This window comes from Stegastes partitus, unplaced genomic scaffold (genome assembly GCF_000690725.1).
Source record: "Stegastes partitus isolate 25-593 unplaced genomic scaffold, Stegastes_partitus-1.0.2 Scaffold1548, whole genome shotgun sequence".
Classification (NCBI taxonomy): Eukaryota; Metazoa; Chordata; class Actinopteri; family Pomacentridae; genus Stegastes; species Stegastes partitus.
Window position 1 is genome coordinate 80,283 of NW_007579279.1, and position 18,061 is coordinate 98,343.

The window sequence follows — 18,061 nt, forward strand, 5'->3', positions numbered from 1 at the left end:
ATGATGTGCAACAAGGACAAAATAGAGAAAATGGTGCCATCTGCTGAGGAAGAGGAGAAGGAGAAGGAAAACACAGTGGAAGAGCGGAAAGAAGAAGCAGAAGAGGGAGGAGAAAAGGAGGCACGAGAAGAAGGAGAAGATAAGGACGAAGGTGAGAAGGATGGAGAAAATGATGAAGAGGAAGGTAGTGGTGATAAAGAAGAGAGAGAAGAAGTAACGCCACAAACCACAGATAAAAAGAATCCATCACCGGTAAAATCTGAAGAGAAGAAGCCATCTGATGTCCTGAACCTCAACAACGAGGTGGTGAAGATGAGGAAGGAGGTGAAGAGGGTGAGGGCTCTGATCATCAGGAAACTGACACGTCAGATTGCTGCTCTGAAGAAGAAGAAGGGGAAGGAGGTGGAAATTGAAAGGAATCAAAGGAGAGCAGCAAGACTGCTGGAGGAGGTCCATGCCATTAAGAACCTCGTACCAGATGTGGTACGTATGTTCTGTTTTCTTCTCTGTAAATCAAAGGAGAAGCATAATTTTTGTAAAACTTTTTAAGTGAAATTGGTAAGAAAACTACTTAGGATTTAGGACCTCTTTTTTTATAAACTGTAAAGCATTTCATTGTAAAGATACAATATTTTTCCATTGGCAGGTAACCAAGACAGCCTTGCAGAAGACTCTCAACTTTGAACAGGTGTGCAAAAACCCCAAGTCTACTATTTCTGATCGGGCCGTTGCACGCGTCGCCACCCACCCTCAGTTCAACAAGAAGATTGAGGACATCAAAGCTGCTGTGAAAGCCTTCAAAGAGGAACGGATGAAGGATGGGAAGCAGGGAGGAAAGGAAAAAGTGCAAAATCAAGCTGGAAAGGCGACTTTGCAGTCACCACACAAAGGGGGACAAACAAGGAATGAGAACGTAGAAGAGGAAGACAATGCAGTGGAGCCAGAGGAAACCATAGACAATGAGGAAGGAGTCAGTGTCCTTGAAGACATTGAAGATGTTGCAAAAGCTGAAAAGGAAATGGAGAAAGAACAGGACTCAACTGGTACTGCTGATGTTCAAATACAAGAGGTGCCAGAGTGTATGAGTGTGAGACCAGCAGCAGTAAAAAGCAGTAATGTAAAGAACATTGTGAAAAATAAACCTCAAAGTAAGGTTGCTGAAAAGAAACCCAATGTTAAGGCTGCCCCTGCATTGCTCCAGAAAACAACAGATGATGAAGAGAGCGACCTGGAGTCGTCAGATGATGAAGAGAAGGAGTACTTTGATGACAGCACAGAGGAACGCTTCCACAAGCAGTCGTCCCAGTCAGAGGAGAGCGACGAGGACGAGGACGACTTCTTTGTAGGGAAAGTGAGCAAATTCAAGAAGAAGAAGAAGAAACAGACATGCATAGAAGGGGAAGAGAAGGCGAACAAGAGACCTACGGTGAAGAATGACTCAACAGATGATGTGAAATCTAAAGACAAGCTCCAGAGCGAGCTGGATGAGCTTGAGTCGAGGCTGAAGTCCAAAGCACCCGGCCTCCAGTCTGCTTTCTGTTCTTCACTGGCTGGGGCTAAGGCTGGTAGGGGTGGAGGCACTGGCAGAGGGAGGGGTGGGGATAAATTTAGAGGCCAAGGCAAACCGAAAGGTGGCTTTGGTTTGAATAGAGATTTTAGTAAGCAATCCAGGTTCCAAAATCAGGACAGAGGTGCAGAAAGTAATTCGGGGTCCAAGTATAGCAAGCCGTGTCCTGAAGACAGACACCCTGAGTCTGAGGCGAAGGGCTTTGCTTCTGCTGGCAGAGGGCGGGGGCGAGGCAGAGGTGATGCTTTCAGGCAAAAGAGTCACAGAGGTGGAGGAGTCTTTGCTCATCAGCCACCACAGCAGGCCCTGCATCCATCCTGGGAGGCCAGTAAGAAAAGGAAGGAACAGCAAGGACAAATCCTGGCCTTCCAGGGGAAGAAGATCAAGTTTGATGATGATGATTGAAGTTGTTTTTGGTTTACCCATCACATACCTATTGTTTGTGTCTCTTATCGGCCACATTTGGATGATTCATGTCATGTTGCACCGGAGGTCGACGCTTTTCGCTGAACCCTAGAGGTGATCTCAGCGTAGTTCATGCTGGGCTCGTACTACAGGAGTTTCACCTAGATGATCCCCATTTCAGTCCTCCCAACAATCAAATCCTTATATTCTGGGATCTATGTAAACTGTTGTTTGGTGCATTAACTGACAATGTGAGGGATTACAGATCCAGTCTGAAACCTCCCAAAGACTCATCGGAGCCTCCCTGATAATATCCAACATGCTTGACATTTAGATGTAAAAATCTGTTATCATTACGTTAACGTAGTCATTACATGAACTTCAAACACTGTTACCAAGCAACACTCAACATTCTAGCCCTCGAGGCTAACTTTAGCTACTGATATTAAAACTAATTGTTGAAATGTGCCCCGGTTCTCATTGAAGAATAGACAAACTGTGTTGACAGCGATTTACAAACTCTGCTCTCTTCCAGACTTCTTTGGCTTTCTGCTTCTGTTTTTCTCGCTGCAAAGTATTGTTAGCGTTACAGCTAGCTGTTGCTTTATTTTGTTTCCATGTGCTTTTCCAGGAGATCACGTGAGATGGCATACTGCTCCCTTATTGCTCCCTCTGTCACGATTATCTTGAAGTGTTTGATGCACCATTATTTTCAAACCCTGTCGTGTGTGCACATCTAAAAATTTAAAAAAATAAAATAAATCTGTGAAATTTCTTATTATGTGTTGGATGCAACCTGAATTCAGAATCTGGTAGGATTTTAGAACTCCTGTAGTGTGAGCCTGGCCTCGGGTGTACTGCAACGTGTAAACTGCTTTTTCATCCCCGGTACAAGACACCAAACCCTGATTTTTTTATTTTATTTTTTTTTGCATAAAGTTGCTAGACATGTGTTGTTAAAATGTCACTTCCAAATATGAATCTAAGGAACAAGTCATTTGTAAAGATGTACTATAGTGATGTTGCAAATTTGTCAGTGGTGATTTGGGAAGCATTGTTTTTGTAGTGTTATACCCCATGTATCTCCATGATTCCAATGATGGTAAATATGGTTTTGTTGCTTTGTATTCTCTGTGAAACATACATACACACATCCAGTGCGGCTAAACTGTAACTTAAAAGTTTTCTTGTTTATGGTCTCTCATATTTAGATGTTTTAATAATATTAAGTTTATATGTACAGATGCAGAATATGTTGTTCTTTGCTGCCTTATTTTCCAAAAAGTTATTATTGCATCGCTTGCAAATGGTATTTAAATGAAGTAACAGTGAATTACTTCCTAATAAAAAGTAGAATCAACTCTGTGGCAGAGCTCTACAGCCATTGGTCAGTTTACAGCTACGTCAGACGCACATGGCGTCGCGTGCGCAGTGACAGCCAATAGGAGTTTACATGCAAATGTGGTTTGAAGCTGTCCCGGGAAATCTGTGTTTCCCGCGTAGATCGTCTTCTCCTCAGAATCTGAAACGATGTTGTCGTTTGCGTTGTTACAGACAGAATTTTAATTCAGCGGATGATACGGGCGCGTTAGACACCGTGAAGTCGGTAGAAAGTCGAAGTTGGCAGAATGACGGCCGTCACTACTCGACGCGATGAGAACGGAGGTTTCCTCGCTCCGTGGACGTGGGGAGTGTCCAGACCGTGCCGACTCACATCCCTCCGTCCTGTCTGGGAAACACCGTGACGGTGAAAGTCCGGTTCTCCGAGATGACTGACGGTCTGTAGTAACGGAACCTCAGCACCCGGAACACGATCTGAGCTGGACCGAGCCCACGTATGTTAAATGAACCAATATTTATACTGAATATAAATACAATACTCGTGAGTCTGAATGTTTACCAGCTAGTCGAGCTTAAACCACCTCCATATGTGTGTAGTTACGTGAACGTTACAGTTTATTTACACATGTCGTCCATGTTGCTGCTTTGACTGAACAGACGCTTCTGGATGAGCCTGATGTTCATTTCACCAGCTGCTCCCTCCTGATGGATCAAACTTATAAAACTCTATTCTGTATTTTGTCACCGATGTTTGTGGCGTTTTGTCTAATGAGCCACCGCACCGATTCTAACTCGAGGTACAACCGTAGTACAGCCGTAGCCAAGCGCACGGTAATTAGTCTGGGTAATGACGGAAGCTCTCGGTGTTTCTTCAGAATAAGGCCATGGCAAGAATAGAATAGAATGCCTTTATTGTCACTATACACATGTACAATGAGATTAAGAGCAGCTCCTTCAGTGCAATATAGAATAAAGAACAAAATAAAGAGCAAAAAAATAGAAGAGATTTAAATATAAAATAAGATAAGTTATATATACAGTATCGAGTATAAGTTAAAACGTAACTAATGGATTGTATGATTGCTTTTGTTTATTATTCTTGGAGTCCATTTATCTGTTGATAATTTTATCGATTAATTCATTAGTTGTCTATAAAATTGTCGCCAAATTTGATTCGAATGCGCAAGATGACATCCTTAAACGTCTTATTTTTTTCACAAGCCAAAGATATCTAGGTAACCGCTATTAAGATCTAAAGACAAAGAAAGTGTTTTAGATCTAAAAAGGTGGAATCCAGTGGTGCTATTTATTTAAATTAATCTTTATGTAATTGACAATACTCTGCTCAGTACAGAAGTTGAGCTGATCACCTCCAGGCAGCAGATCTGCTCTGAGTATTATTTATTTGGGGGATTTGTCTTCAAGTACTTTTAGGCCAATACAGTTTAAGAACCGCTGCTATACCCTGCACTCACTGTGATATTAATGTGGAATACGGGCTGCTTTGATCACAGTGTCTCACGTTTAGCTTGCTTATAATTTAACCATGCTTCTGTGAAAATGGACAAAAGCGTATACTTTTTTTCTGCTCTTATTGTGAAAGTGAACCGCGACTCTTCGGCCACATCCGGGTATCTCTCCGGTCACTTTACGTGCGTGTGTTACCTTGAGCCCAGGCATCACACCGCGCCTTGTCGGTCCACACTTTTGTACATTCTGTTCCTCGGTTGTGTTCCGTGACGGCGGACGGTCACGGAGGAGTTCCTGCGTGTATCCATCGGTGAGAGGTGACCGTGAGCCGCTCATTACTGCCGGCAGCGAACTACTGCTGAGGCCTCGGGTGAGCATGAGAGGGGGATGGGGAGTGTTGCTCCAACTAGCTAAACACACTGCTGAGGGAAGCTAGCTGCTGCTCCAACCCCCTCAGTCAACGACAAGCCTCCCAAACGACAAGCAGCCGAAGGAGACATGATGTTATTTCATGCAGAGACACGTTCACTGCTTCTGGTTAAATACAGTTGAAGTTACAAGTGAATGCAATGGAGTCCTGACAAGTTTATACTGTATTATTGATCAAAATGGCTGCCCAGGAAGAAACTAAGGCAAACTAAAAGTCTTAAACTGCATAGTAATGTAATGATAAGACATTTTAGATGTGCCTGCTGCTTTCTAACAAGTTGTGCTTAAATGCTTCTCCTCAGGCAAAGAGAAGGCTGGAGCTGGAGGCTGGTGATCTGCTGGACCCTCAGGATGGTGGCAGGACCACCAAAGACAAGAAGCCCATGGCCTCTGTGACCCACACAGGAGGAAAACGTAAGGCTTGGTAGTCTGATGATTTCCAGGAGACAGATCTGGTAAAAATGTTCTCAAGTCATCTTAGGGCGCTTCACAATGTACAGTTAGGACCAGGCAGTATTATAATACAGAGAGAAACACAACAAATCCAATAATTCCCTTTGAGCAAACATTTGGTGATAGTGGGGGGAAAAAAAACACTCTTATCAGGAAGAAACAGAACCAGGCTCAGGGAGGGCAGTTGTCTGCCTCCACCAGCTGGGGTGAGGGTGAAAGGGAGAGAACAGGATAGCAGATAGAAAACAGAAAGCTCAGTGTATCCTGGTAGGTTGTCCATTACTGATGTATGGGGTCACTTGTGTCAACCTTGTCTATTAATTTGATCATAGAGGAAAGTTTTTAGTCTCAGGAGGTTCCGCCTCCTGAATTCAAACTCGGAGGAGCCTGATAAGTGTAGGGTCTGCCTCTCGTTTTACGTTTGGAAACTTCAGGAGCCGCAAGTAAGCCTGCAGTCGGAGAGCAAAGTGTTCTGGTGGGATAATATGGTTCTATTAACCTCGACGTTAAGAACTTTGGACGTATGTACTGGGAGCTGTCTGGCTTAAGAAATTTTGTCTGCAGCATTTTGCATCAGCTGGAGGTATTTCAGAGATTGTTTGGGATATCCTGACAATAAGGAGTCACAGTAGTCCAGTCTTCAAGTAACAAGTTCATAGACTAGTTTTTCAGCATCACTCTGAGACAAGATGTTCCTGATTTTGACAACATTACGCAGATGAAAGAAGGCCGTCCTGCCCTGATCAGAAACCTCCAAGGTTCCTCACAGTAGAACTGGAGGCCGAGTCATTGGCATCCAGCGTATCTATCTGATTAGATAGTGTGAGGTGCTTAACCCTCGTATTGCCTTCAAATTCACTGACATCTTTTATCTTTGGGTTCAATTTGACCCCAGCAACTTACACCTCCAGAAAATATCATAATTGAAATTGTTGCCCAAGTGTACGTGTAAATAGCCCTTTAAATGAAACAAAAAAAAAACCAATCTGTCAATGACTTACTTAGAGATGTTAAACATTGAATGGGGTCAAATTGACCCCAATGAGATAATAGGATCAATACAATAACTCCAGCTGTGTCTGAATTATTATGTCTTCATGTGAAGACATGCTTGGAATTATATTAACTGATGGTTTCCTCTGACTTCACAGATAAATGTAACTGGATATTTACATAGCAATGGGAATTTGTGCTGCGGTTCTTGATAATGTCGCCGAAGGAAAGCATGTATAAGGTGACAAGTGTCCCTGTGGAGAGGGATCTCTATAACTTTTGTGTTTGTGGGGAAAAACACAGCTCACACAGACAAACTGGAATCTATCTGACAAATATGATTCAATTCAGTCCAGTGCGGTTCCTTCCAATAAAACTGGTCGCTCTGCTACAGTTTGTGGTGTGACCCCAGTGACTGGTCATATGTTTAGTTTTGACAGCGTGTAACCAAATGATATGAAGTCAAGTTAAACTGACACATATTATGAAACGTGCTGTATTTTTAAGGCCTTAGTGAGCAGATTTGTGTTCTCCAGTGAATCCAGCAGCTCATCATTTCCTTGATTCTTTGTGCGCTCTCCGTTGCTCTTAGCGGTAGTGAGAAGTGGTGCTGTTTTGTCATAGACCCTGGCTTCACCAAGAACTGTTGTTTCTTTCTGTCTCTGTGGAGACCTGTGTTATCTGTGAAACGTTTGTCTCAGTTGATGGGTTGCAAAATTGTGCTTCTGCTATTCATTTTTATAACTCGTCCTAATGTTTATCTTTCAGACTGTTTGCTGCCACACGTCAGTTTGATCTCACACTATCCCTGAGCAGAACTTAGACTCAAAACTACGTCATTATCTCCTTTAAAACACTCAGTATCCAATTTAAAATGACTGACTGCCCTACCCACTCCCTGTTTTGCCTAATAACAACAAAAGAATGCCAAATGTTGGAAGCAATCAAATCCTGATGAGCGGTGTATAACATTGCCTATTAGAATAGATGCTAGAAACATGAACACATCTTCACAGATTCTCCATCCCAACTTGTTTTTCAGCTCCTGCCCCCAATCCCGTAGCACGCAAGTCACTTTTCGAGAGGTCGCGCTGTGACACCTCACTGGGTTTGCTGACGCAGGGGTTCGCAGAGCTGCTGAACCGCTCCGCTGACGGAGTGTTGGACCTAAACGTCGTCGCCCGGGAGCTCAACGCCCCGAAGAGACGCGTCTACGATGTCACCAACGTCCTGGAGGGGGTCAAGCTCCTCAGAAAGAAGTCTAAGAACACCATCCAGTGGTTGTGAGTATACGTGGGGCAATCTATACACACAAAAGTTATATACTGAAGAAGACTGGCAGCCCTGAAGTTAAGAGCAGCAGTTTATTTTCTTTAAACGTGATCGTAGCTGCTGATGGATACGGAGCACCCTGTCTCAGCCGCGAGCTCTCAGTTTGCGCTTCCAACACGATTGTTATTCTCAGTTTGAAGTTTTCTCAGGTTTGATCTCATGCTGGATGTCCCGTGTGATGTTTGTTTTGCCGCTGACCCTGTTCTGCTCGGACACGTGTGCACAGGGGCGGACAGATGGCCGGCACTGCAGATCAAGAGCTGAACAGTCTCACCGAGGAGGAGAAGTACCTGGACGAGCTGATTCAGTGTTGTACCCGGCAGATCCACCAGCTGTGCGAGGACCGCTGCAGCCAGAGATATCCTTCACTTGTACATTCATTTTACACATTATTGTTGTCTGCCACCAAACAGTTACTTTTCGGTCAGATTTGTTGAGGTCGTGTAAGAATTAAACACAGTTGGGGCGAAAGTGTTCATGTCGACTCCACATCAGCAGGGAGTTTAGTTCATGCCTGCCGATCTTTAGGCCAACACATCAGATATGTTTAAGTTTTTGGTAAATGTATCAAACCACACTGACCCTCAAAGATGTTCGGCTCACGTTAGCGCTATAGTGCTGTATTTGACAGACAATCCAAACATTCAACCTGCATCATTAGCCGGAAATCTTACTGTAAGGCCAGTGCTATGCTTTGCACATTTGGCAATATGAGGAGTCCAAGTGACATCATTTTTAAAAAAAATATGTTCAAATCTGTGAATCTGCACGATGTCTGTATGCAGTCTACTGACCGAGCAGCAGTAGTGTGCATGTGTAAATACATAGACAGCGATCTACCATACATGTATTTAACAGCGTCCTCCTAACAGACTTCAGATAAACTAGAAAATGGTATAATTACAACAACTGCCTGCATGCAGGGAGCAGATCCGTGGCTTCACAGTTAAGCATTCAGCTGCTCATGCACCATCAAAACTATATAGAGGTAGCACAAATAATGCTATCATTAATTATAATTCATAGTGCTATAACTGTTAGAATCTCAAGATAAAATAAACGTATACTAAGAAAAGAGTGACATGTTCCAAATTCAATTGACCAGTTTTAGATTTCAGAGCTGCCCAAAGAAATGCTGCCTTTCTGTCTTTTTTGCCAGCCCTGATGACACAGACATCTTGTTTGAATAAGCTTTATTGGATCTTCCACTGGAACCATAATCACACAGAGCGTCGTCATTATGTTCAGTGTAAGCTCCACATGGACGGCAGAGCAATGGCAAGTTCTGCACACGCGGAATCCCGGATTACAGTGTTCAGTGTGAATTAACACATTGTGCGAGATTAATAAAAATCTCACCGTATCTGCCCGCTTTAAAGACTAACCCTACTCGCATGCAATAACTGGCAGCGAACAAGTGGTGCGCTGCCAGAAATATTCTAAATAAAACTTGCACCCTAGAATTTAGAAACAGACTGTAACTGTTTGGGTCACTGGGTGTTCTGTAACAAGGAACCTAGTGAATGAGTTCATGGACCTTTCCGCCCGTCGATGACATGCATTAGTACCTACCTGTCTACATTTTTACACATACAGAGTCTGTTTTAAAGCTTTTCTTGCATATTTCATCTCTTCCATACCCTTCAGATCAAACATATCTCAAAGTCTGAATATGTTTTGTACTTGGGAGGTACTTGTGGAGAGCTCAGTCAAGGTCCCCGTCTTCCCTATTAGCACTCCACTTACTCTCAAAGCAGTAGTGAGTCGAGATGGATTTTTTTTTAAAGTTTACATTTGGTCTGCGGCAGGTTTGTGCTGCTTGTGGTGTGAATTTTTTTGATTATTTATTGACTGCATCCCGAGCAACACAAGCAAACATCGGCCTGTGGTTATTATCTTCCTTGACCCTGCGGCTCACGTATGCGTATTTGACTTACGAGGACGTCCATAAGATCAACAGTTTAAAAGAACAGACTGTGATCGTGATCAAAGCTCCCGCAGAGACTAAACTTGAGGTGCCGCATCCAGAGGAGGTACGTTTCTCAACATCTTGTCAAAACGGAGTTACTTCTTTGATACCCGATCTCATGAAACTGATTTCCGGGCATGTCTGCTTAGAGCCTCCAGGTCCACCTCAGGAGCACCCAGGGGCCCATTGAAGTGTTCCTCTGCTCCGATGACCCCGTCCCTATGGAAGTCATGGACAGCTCGGCGGCCAGTGATGCAAACGGCAGCCACTTAAACTGGACCACCAGTGGGATCGGCTCAGTCCCGGGTTCAGCTTTATCGTCCTTCACTCCAGTGTCTTCCAAAGGTGAGCCTTGTGCATAAGGGTCATATGACTTGTTAGCAAAGGTTAGTGCTACTGTGTGGCCACAGAGAAGTGGGCGAATACCCCGCCTATATTCCTTCTGCCTACACAGGAAACATATAACATACAGTATTCAGTTCAGAGCCTGCTTAGAGATTATTGGCTTCATTTTGCTGTAGGTTTTCAATCCTTTATCGCTCATCTGTTTTCTTTCCCCGTGTCTCCTTATCCACACCCTCATTATCTTTTCAGACGTCGCTAACAATAGTTGCGGAATCAATAATTCCTCCAAACCGCTGCCTGAGCAGACACAGCACTCCTCACCGGTTACTTTCACTTCGGTTTCCCCCACACTCACCTCACCCTCCTCTGAAGACCAGCACAGTTTTGTCACCCTCACTCCATCTCTGGCCCTCTCTCCTGACGGGGAGCAATACCTCCTGAGCCTGGCGGAGGACGTGGGCATCACTGACCTCTTTTCTTCTGTCGACTTGGACCAATCGCCAGTGGATATGCCCCTTGTCTGAGCAGCTTTTTTTTTGGAAATACAGTAATTTTAAAAGAAATCTTCACACAAAATAGGATACCGGGGAGATACAGTACAAAAGAACTAAGGGCTGACTTGAATGGGAGTTGTTTTTTTTGTTTTTTTTCTATATTTGCATTTGCCTTACCGGGATTTACGGACTCCAAGGAATGCGGAGGAAGTTGTAGCTTGGAAGCGTCAAATCGGAGCTGTCTTGGAGTTGGCATGTAATTCCAGTCCAAGCCAGTCTTCTTATGGCCTCGTTTTTTTTTTTTCTCTTTTGGACTGGGGCTGATGTGTGCTGTTGGATGAAGCATTTTGATTCAGACCTTTAATGTGTTACATGTCTGAGAGACCTTATTGAGTATCTCTATCCAAAGTATTAACACAAGACTGAATCATAACCCGGTGGTGTTGTTTCAGTTATGGGATGATGCGGATCACTTTTGTACTTCGATCAGGAAGCTACCATTCAACGTAGTAGCACAGAGCCGGAAGAGTAAACATTTAAAGGTGTTCATTAAAGGCTTGTCAAGAGTCGTCCACCAGACTTTTGCTGCTCGTGTTGGACTTTTGGGATGCGGATGTGACGTTTGTGCATGACTGTATGGTTACTAATGCTGTGGTTTATTGCTGATTTGTAGTTTTGTATCTTAGTTTCCCACTCAGCTGTTCCAAGATACAGAATCATATTCTGAGCCTCCTTCCAGAGAGTTAGTTGCTCATCACCTTGAACTGATATGCAAATAACCCACATGTCTTGTGTTGCCACTCCTACGAGGAATGCACCAATCCCAAGTTTTTTCCATTCCTGGCACCAATTCCAATACCTCAACTCGGTGTGTTGCCTGATACTGAGTACCGATCCGATACCCAGTGTTTCTTCAGATGTACGTCACGGTGTGGAATTCATTGGAATCATCTTCATGTAAAGTTACCCAAAGTGGTGGAATAATGGTGGAATAAATGGAACAGTTAATGGGTACACCTTGTTTTATAACAAAGACACTGTTGCTCACGTCAGGGGCCAATGACCATTAGGATACACAAAAGTGTTGGATTGGTGCATTCCTGTCTGCTACCTAAGTCAAATTACAGCTCGGTCTCCATCTGAACCTGTGTGCTTTATAGTTTCCTCAGGGCTCTAGTAAGTTTCACTAGAGGTGCAATTTTATATATTAAAGCCTGATTCATACACAATATTTACGGTGTTCCCTAAAGTTTGTTTGTACCAGAACATTTTGTGAATATTAGAAATCTGTCTGGCAGCGATTCCAAACTCCTCAACCACTCATTTGGTCACGTACAAATGTAGTGTGTCTCCCCTCTAGTAGCTGTGAGAGATGCCATCGTCTACTGATGACACACATTTACTCACCTTTTTGCCGCGCTGACGGACGTGCTGCTCTTCCATTTTAAAACATGGCCGACATTGCAGAGAAATCTCAGGCATGACAACCCACGTTACGTCTTTATTAGCAGACACTCCAGGTCGGATAGTTTGCAGGTCCTGGTGATGGATGGTGGCTCGCCGTCGTAGAGATACAGATGGAACTGAACCATTGTTGATGGAGTTGGATCGACCTGTGCTTTTTCTGCGGTTTCAAGTCTAAATGCTTCCAAAGAGAAGGTCTGCATTGAGCGTGTGGAAACAACTGTGTCATCAAACTGTGAGAACATAAGGGCTTCTGAGGATGATTTGATTGACTCATTTGCTTTCTTTCCACATCTACTTAAGCATCTCTTCTGAGCTCCCATTAATGTTTGGCCAGAGTTTTGAATGCTGCTGTTGGAGGTAAGCTTTGATCACTGAAGCAGTTGCAGCCACGAGGCAGACTTTCTTACTATTTTTTTGTCAAAATTGAGCTTAGACAATACTATACCCAAGTTGCAACTACCATCAAGTGAAAAGAGCCAAACCCACATGAGGCACTGTACAGCTAACTGTTGAAAGAGTAGCTTCATTTATGCCAGTACGTCCTTCTTTAACCCTGTAGTCTGTCTAGAAAATGAAGGATGGATGGAGCTATGCATAGATATGTATAAAAAAGGCTAGATGTCTCGTCCGCGCTGCCGGTCAATGGAATCGCACGGCCACATTGGCGGCCATCTTGGTACGGTCCACTCGCTCACCCACAACATTGTGTTGTAGAGGGGCATGTACTTTTTAAATAACGATCACTTGCTCAGTTTGTTTTTACCGATTTCTGGTTTGGTTTGTTCTAAACGTCAGAGGTGTAGTTATGTTAGACTCTCACGGCCAGCAACAATTAGTATTTTAATTATTTTGTATTTTATTTGTGTTTTTGTAATTTGAATTGTAGCCACGTTGACAACGTTTGTAAGAAACCAAACCATTTGTAAACCCATCAGGATTTCAGCGAGATAAGAGTATTTGCGTTTGTGCAGATCACTCACCTTCCTTCACGTACCACAGGTTCCTCCAGAGAGCTTGCCCGTATCAAGATGGCGGAAGGGTGATGCCGTTCGAAACGCCGCCTAAAGACATCTAGCCTTTATTATACATATCTATGGTTCTTAGAAGTAGCATGTCTGTGGTCGAAGTAGCAGGAGTGAATGTTGCTGTGACGACAAATACATTTTAGCATTCTTCAAAAGTCTAATCTGACCTCTGTTCGTTCTTTCTTTCGTTCTTTCTTTCCGACTTGACAACCACTTTGTGTTACTTGTACCATCCACCGAATGTGTCCGTTATGCACATTTACACCCAGAAGGGCTAAATGACTATGTAAACTCAATGTCGCATTTCTGGTGGAAGTCCGTGTTGTATGAAATAGAAATAAAAGGAGACATGCCTGATTTGAAGAGCTTATGCGCATGTTTACTTGTTGCTCGTTCCTAGTTTCACAGGGCTTTCTATGAAGTGGTCAATGTTGAGGCTTAAAGAAAAGTTTTTTTTTTTTTTGCAGTTTGCATCTTGTATGGAAATCAAGTTAAAGGTGGACTAAAGCATTCGTGAGAAAGTTTGACACAACCCTCCCTTCGGTGCTCCCGAAACACGATCACGAACGAGCATTGTTACACCAATGAGGTGAACAACCGGGCGAGCTGACTGAAACAGGAATATTCCATCACTTCTACGGTCCCTTTCTCGTAGCTGCGGTGGAACAAACAAATATGAAACATCATCAAATGAATGATATGCAATCGCAAATACACGGCAAACAGAGTAAAAACTAGTAAGAGTAAGTTGTTTACATTGATTTTACTGGCTGAGAGAAACCATAGAGCTGCAGACTCCATCATGTCCCTGGAGTAGCCAAAGCCAGGCCCCCCCGAGGCCACCTGCTGCTGCTGCTGCGAAGAGGAGCTCGGGGCCACAATCGGCTCGTAACACCGGTGGAGGATGGGAGCTTGTATCTGTGAGCGAAGAAACAGAGCCTGGTGAAAGCAGCTCCAGATTTCCCCCTCAGTGAAAGGGGAAGAGTGGTTGCTGCTGCCTGTGAAATGAGGAAGAGCAGGTTTTAAAAAAACAAGCGTCCTGTGCTCAAGTGTTAGTTCTACATAGTTTTGTGTGAATCGGTCTGAACCACGGCTGTGCACAGAGCGGACAGCGAGCAGACTGAGGAGAATGAGGAATTAGAATGACTTACTCCACCTTTAGTACCTGCTAATTCTTCACAGATTAGTCTTGAAGTTGCAGTGCAAACATCGATCTATATATTTTTTTTTTACCTCTTACAGCAACTTTTCTTGCCGTCTCTCTAACACACTGGCATTAATGTAGTAGTTGACCATGCTACGTTGACCTCAGCATTGAAATACTGCTTGAGCAGCTGCTATTTGCACCTCTTCCTCCCCCTCCGAGCGCAAAAAAACCTTCTACATTGAGCCGTTTGTAGCCTTCAGTCTACCCTTAAGGTCGCCGTTTTGTCTGATGAGGAGAAGTTTGATCAATATGTGAAAAAAAAGTTGAATAAAACATGTTCAGTGACTTTAACTATCTGAAGGTGATTTCAGGTTGTGGAGTAACTTTGCCAACTTTTTTTGCAATTTTACCTTTTTACATTCTGAAATGAAATCATTACAAATATCCTTCAAAAGTGAGGTGATTCAAGTTAGCATGGTTTGATAGTGATAATAAATTATTCCACCCAGCAAAGGAAATGTTCTAATCTTATATCGTAGAGCTGCAACGTTAACCGCCAACTATTTTGATAAACAACTGATTTGAGTATTTTTTTTTTAAAGTAGAAATATCAAAATTATCCTCCTCCAGCTTCTTAAATGTGAGTATTTTCTATTTTCTTTTCTCTAACAAAAGTAAGCTGAATATTTTGGCTGTGGAAAAAAAAATAAGACGCTTGAAGACATCCTCTTCGGTTTTCAGAGACATTGATTAACATTTTTTATAATTTTCTGACACTTTGCAGACTGAACAACTAACTGATTCATCGAGAAATAATAGACAGTTTAATGGAAAACTAAAATAACGATTAGTTGCCGCCCTGTCAGACAGTGAACAAGCAAATTTATTTAAAGTAAATTGAATAGTTTTTCATTTTATGTGAACTTAACGTAGTTTCTCTTGTACCGCATTTTCTGGAAATAAATAAATTGGTAATAGTACTGGATATTTTTTGTTAAATGACTGATACCTTTGCGCATTTAAAAAAAAAAGGTCAAATCAAGTTTTGATAGTGATAGTTTATACAGTTGTACTCAAATTTATTCATGTCCTCTAATTAAAGAAGGAAAAAAACAGTGGTCACTCAAGTAAGTTGAAATTGATCAAAGTAACACAAAAAAAAAAAGAAAATCATGACATTGCTTTTGAATTGTGGTTCAACAGAAATAACAAGCATGATGGGACCCATAAACTAATATTTTGTTGAACAACCCTTTGAGCCAATCACTGCCATCAAGTGTTTTCTGTAACTCTCAGACTTCTGCACCTGTTGACAGGTGTTTAGATTTCGGCCCACTGCTCATCAGCAAAGTGCTCTAATTTGTCCGGGACGGTTTTGCTTGTTTTTTTTAATTATTGTTTCCAACCACAATTCAAAAGCAATGTCTGATTTCACTAAATTATAATTTAGCAAATTTTTACGATTATTGCTTTTTTCAGTTTCTAATTATTTGAGTGACTTTTGTGAATTTTGCCTTTTCTTTAATGGAAGGGTATGAATACATCTGAGGACGACTGTACATGCTGGAAATACAGATTTTCTTGGATTCGTTTGTTGTGACAGTGTTGGTTTACCATCCATCCATCATCTATGTACCGCTTATTCCTCACTAGGGTCATGGGGGGCTGGAGTCTATCCCAGTTGAGTCAAGGTGAAGGCAGGGGACACCCTGGACAGGTCACCAGTCTATCACAGGGCTACACTTAGAGACAGACGACCAAGCACACTCACATTCACACCTACGGACAATTTAGAATCACCAGTTAACCTCAACATGTTTCTGGACTGCTGCAGGGTGGCACAGTTGGTTAGCACTGTTGCCTCGCAGCAAGAAGGTCGCTGGTTCACATCCCGGTGGGGGCACCGGAATCTTTCTGCGTGGAGTTTGCATGTTCTCCCCGTGCAGTGTGGGTTCTCTCCGGGTTCTCCGGCTTCCTCCCACACAGTCCAAAAACATGTTGAGGTTAATTGGTGATTCTAAATTGTCTGTAGGTGTGAATGTGAGTGTGCTTGGTTGTCTGTCTCTAAGTGTGGCCCTGTGATAGACTGGTGACCTGTCCAGGGTGTCCCCTGCCTTCACCCTAAGTCAGCTGGGATAGACTCCAGCCCCCCATGACCCTCGTGAGGATTAAGCGGTGTATAGATAATGGATGGATGGATGTTTTTGGACTGTGGGAGGAAGCTGGAGAACACAGAGAGAACCCACGCTGCACGGGGAGAACATGCAAACTCCACACAGAAAGATCCCGGGTGTCCTCGCCGGGACGTGAACCGGTGACTGTCTAGCTGTGAGGCAATGGTGCTAACCACTGCCCCACCTTGCAGCCCCAGTGTTGGTTTACCTTCACATAAAAATCTTAAATCAACCCAGAAAAGTTTAGCTCGCTCTCTATTCTTTTTGTCTGGATTGATAAGTGACAGTAGAAAGAGAGAGGGGGGGATTACATGCAGTTAAAGGTCAGGGCCGGCCTGGATTCGAACTGGGGCTTCTCTGCTTGAAAACATTTACGCCTGTGGGGTCTGCGCTTCTTCACTCAGCTCACTAGTTGTCCAAATATACTAGAAAACAGATTTTAATGATGTAGTCTAATGGATTAATGTGCTTAAATCAAACCATTTGACATCAGCGCTGTCAGTAACTGATCACCTGAACAACCTTTCAGATCCATACTGGTGCCACTGGTGGACATCTGAATCCCAAACTTACATGCCAAGATATAGCAGCTTGAGGGTTTTCATTATGACTGGCCTGCTTCAGTAGCATTTGCAATATTTCCGCTGTGACTCCTCTGTTACTTTCTGTGCAGTGCAGTGTGTTTGTGGAGACACTAGGAGGCAGTGAGATCCCACAGAATCCACCATCCACAGCCTGCTGGCATCCATTGCTCAGACCAGTGACTGTGAGTGTTACCCATCTCCTTCTGAGAACTGACTTTTAGGAATTCAAGTGGAAACCGGATGAGATTTGAACTCTGTGACGGTGCGTCGGACATGTTTAATGTCAACGAGTGGAGAAAGTTTTAGTCATTCTTGAAACAAGCCGGGAGAAAGAAAAAAAAAAAAAGGCTCGGTCTCAAAATGAACGCCCACGTGCACGCTTTAGCTAAACAAACATCACCTCTTGCGCTAGTTAGTGTATTCATTGTCATTGCTTGGACAGGACAGGCGCCTGCTGACGTGAGTGGTGTGACAGTTTGCAGTGCGAGTGGAGTCACAATCATCCTCAGTTTGTCAGACTTAAAATCCGATGAAGAAGAAACATTATAGAAAAGGTTTGAAACTCAGATTTGTCTGTCAACATTCTTTCTTCTGACCTGATTTACTGGATATTAAAGAAGAGACCGGTTATTATCTTGGCAAATCTAGGATAGTTTTGGTAAATCATATTTAATACATTTCCTTGACACATGAATCTAAACATTTATTGTTTTGTTTACCAAAAAACCCTCTTTGTGACACACCAGTAAACACAGCAGGTATTTTTATTGACCTTATCAGTTTTATAGATGTGAATTATTCTTCAGATAAAAAAAAGTATGTCTTCGAACTTCAGACTACTTTTCCTCGGTGTATCCACATACGCT

The 18,061-nt window shown here is 43.0% G+C and overlaps 2 protein-coding genes across 3 annotated transcripts; both read left to right on the forward strand.

The window, feature by feature from the left end:
• srfbp1 (serum response factor binding protein 1) lies at positions 1 to 3,337 on the forward strand. Of its 2 annotated transcripts, XR_520935.1 has the most exons (3): positions 1 to 483; positions 647 to 2,994; positions 3,039 to 3,337. XR_520935.1 is itself a non-coding variant. In XM_008300483.1 (2 exons), the coding sequence occupies exons 1-2, from the start codon at positions 1 to 3 to the stop codon at positions 1,970 to 1,972; spliced, it is 1,809 nt and encodes a 602-aa protein (XP_008298705.1). In that variant the 3' UTR covers positions 1,973 to 3,337. The 2 variants fall into 2 exon arrangements, 1 of the variants encoding a protein (XP_008298705.1); XM_008300483.1 differs by having other exon boundaries at positions 647 to 3,337.
• Positions 3,338 to 3,600: 263 nt separating this feature from the next.
• On the forward strand, positions 3,601 to 12,029 carry LOC103371234 (transcription factor E2F3-like). Its single transcript, XM_008300486.1, has 8 exons — positions 3,601 to 3,674; positions 4,985 to 5,153; positions 5,515 to 5,626; positions 7,701 to 7,941; positions 8,217 to 8,349; positions 9,910 to 10,023; positions 10,109 to 10,304; positions 10,554 to 12,029. Exons 1-8 carry the CDS (start codon positions 3,601 to 3,603, stop codon positions 10,826 to 10,828), a joined length of 1,314 nt encoding a protein of 437 aa, XP_008298708.1. The 3' UTR covers positions 10,829 to 12,029.
• The last annotated feature ends 6,032 nt before the right edge of the window (positions 12,030 to 18,061 follow it).

Excerpts from the sequence above, each read along its gene's own strand:
- LOC103371234 (XM_008300486.1), top strand. The coding sequence starts at position 3,601 with ATGACGGCCGTCACTACTCGACGCGATGAGAACGGAGGTTTCCTCGCT. Across the intron at positions 3,675-4,984 it reads ACGTGGGGAGTGTCCAGACC|CCCAGGCATCACACCGCGCC; the intron begins GTGCCGACTCAC and ends TGTTACCTTGAG. Across the intron at positions 5,154-5,514 it reads AACTACTGCTGAGGCCTCGG|GCAAAGAGAAGGCTGGAGCT; the intron begins GTGAGCATGAGA and ends GCTTCTCCTCAG.
- srfbp1 (XM_008300483.1), top strand. The coding sequence starts at position 1 with ATGATGTGCAACAAGGACAAAATAGAGAAAATGGTGCCATCTGCTGAG. Across the intron at positions 484-646 it reads AGAACCTCGTACCAGATGTG|GTAACCAAGACAGCCTTGCA; the intron begins GTACGTATGTTC and ends TTCCATTGGCAG.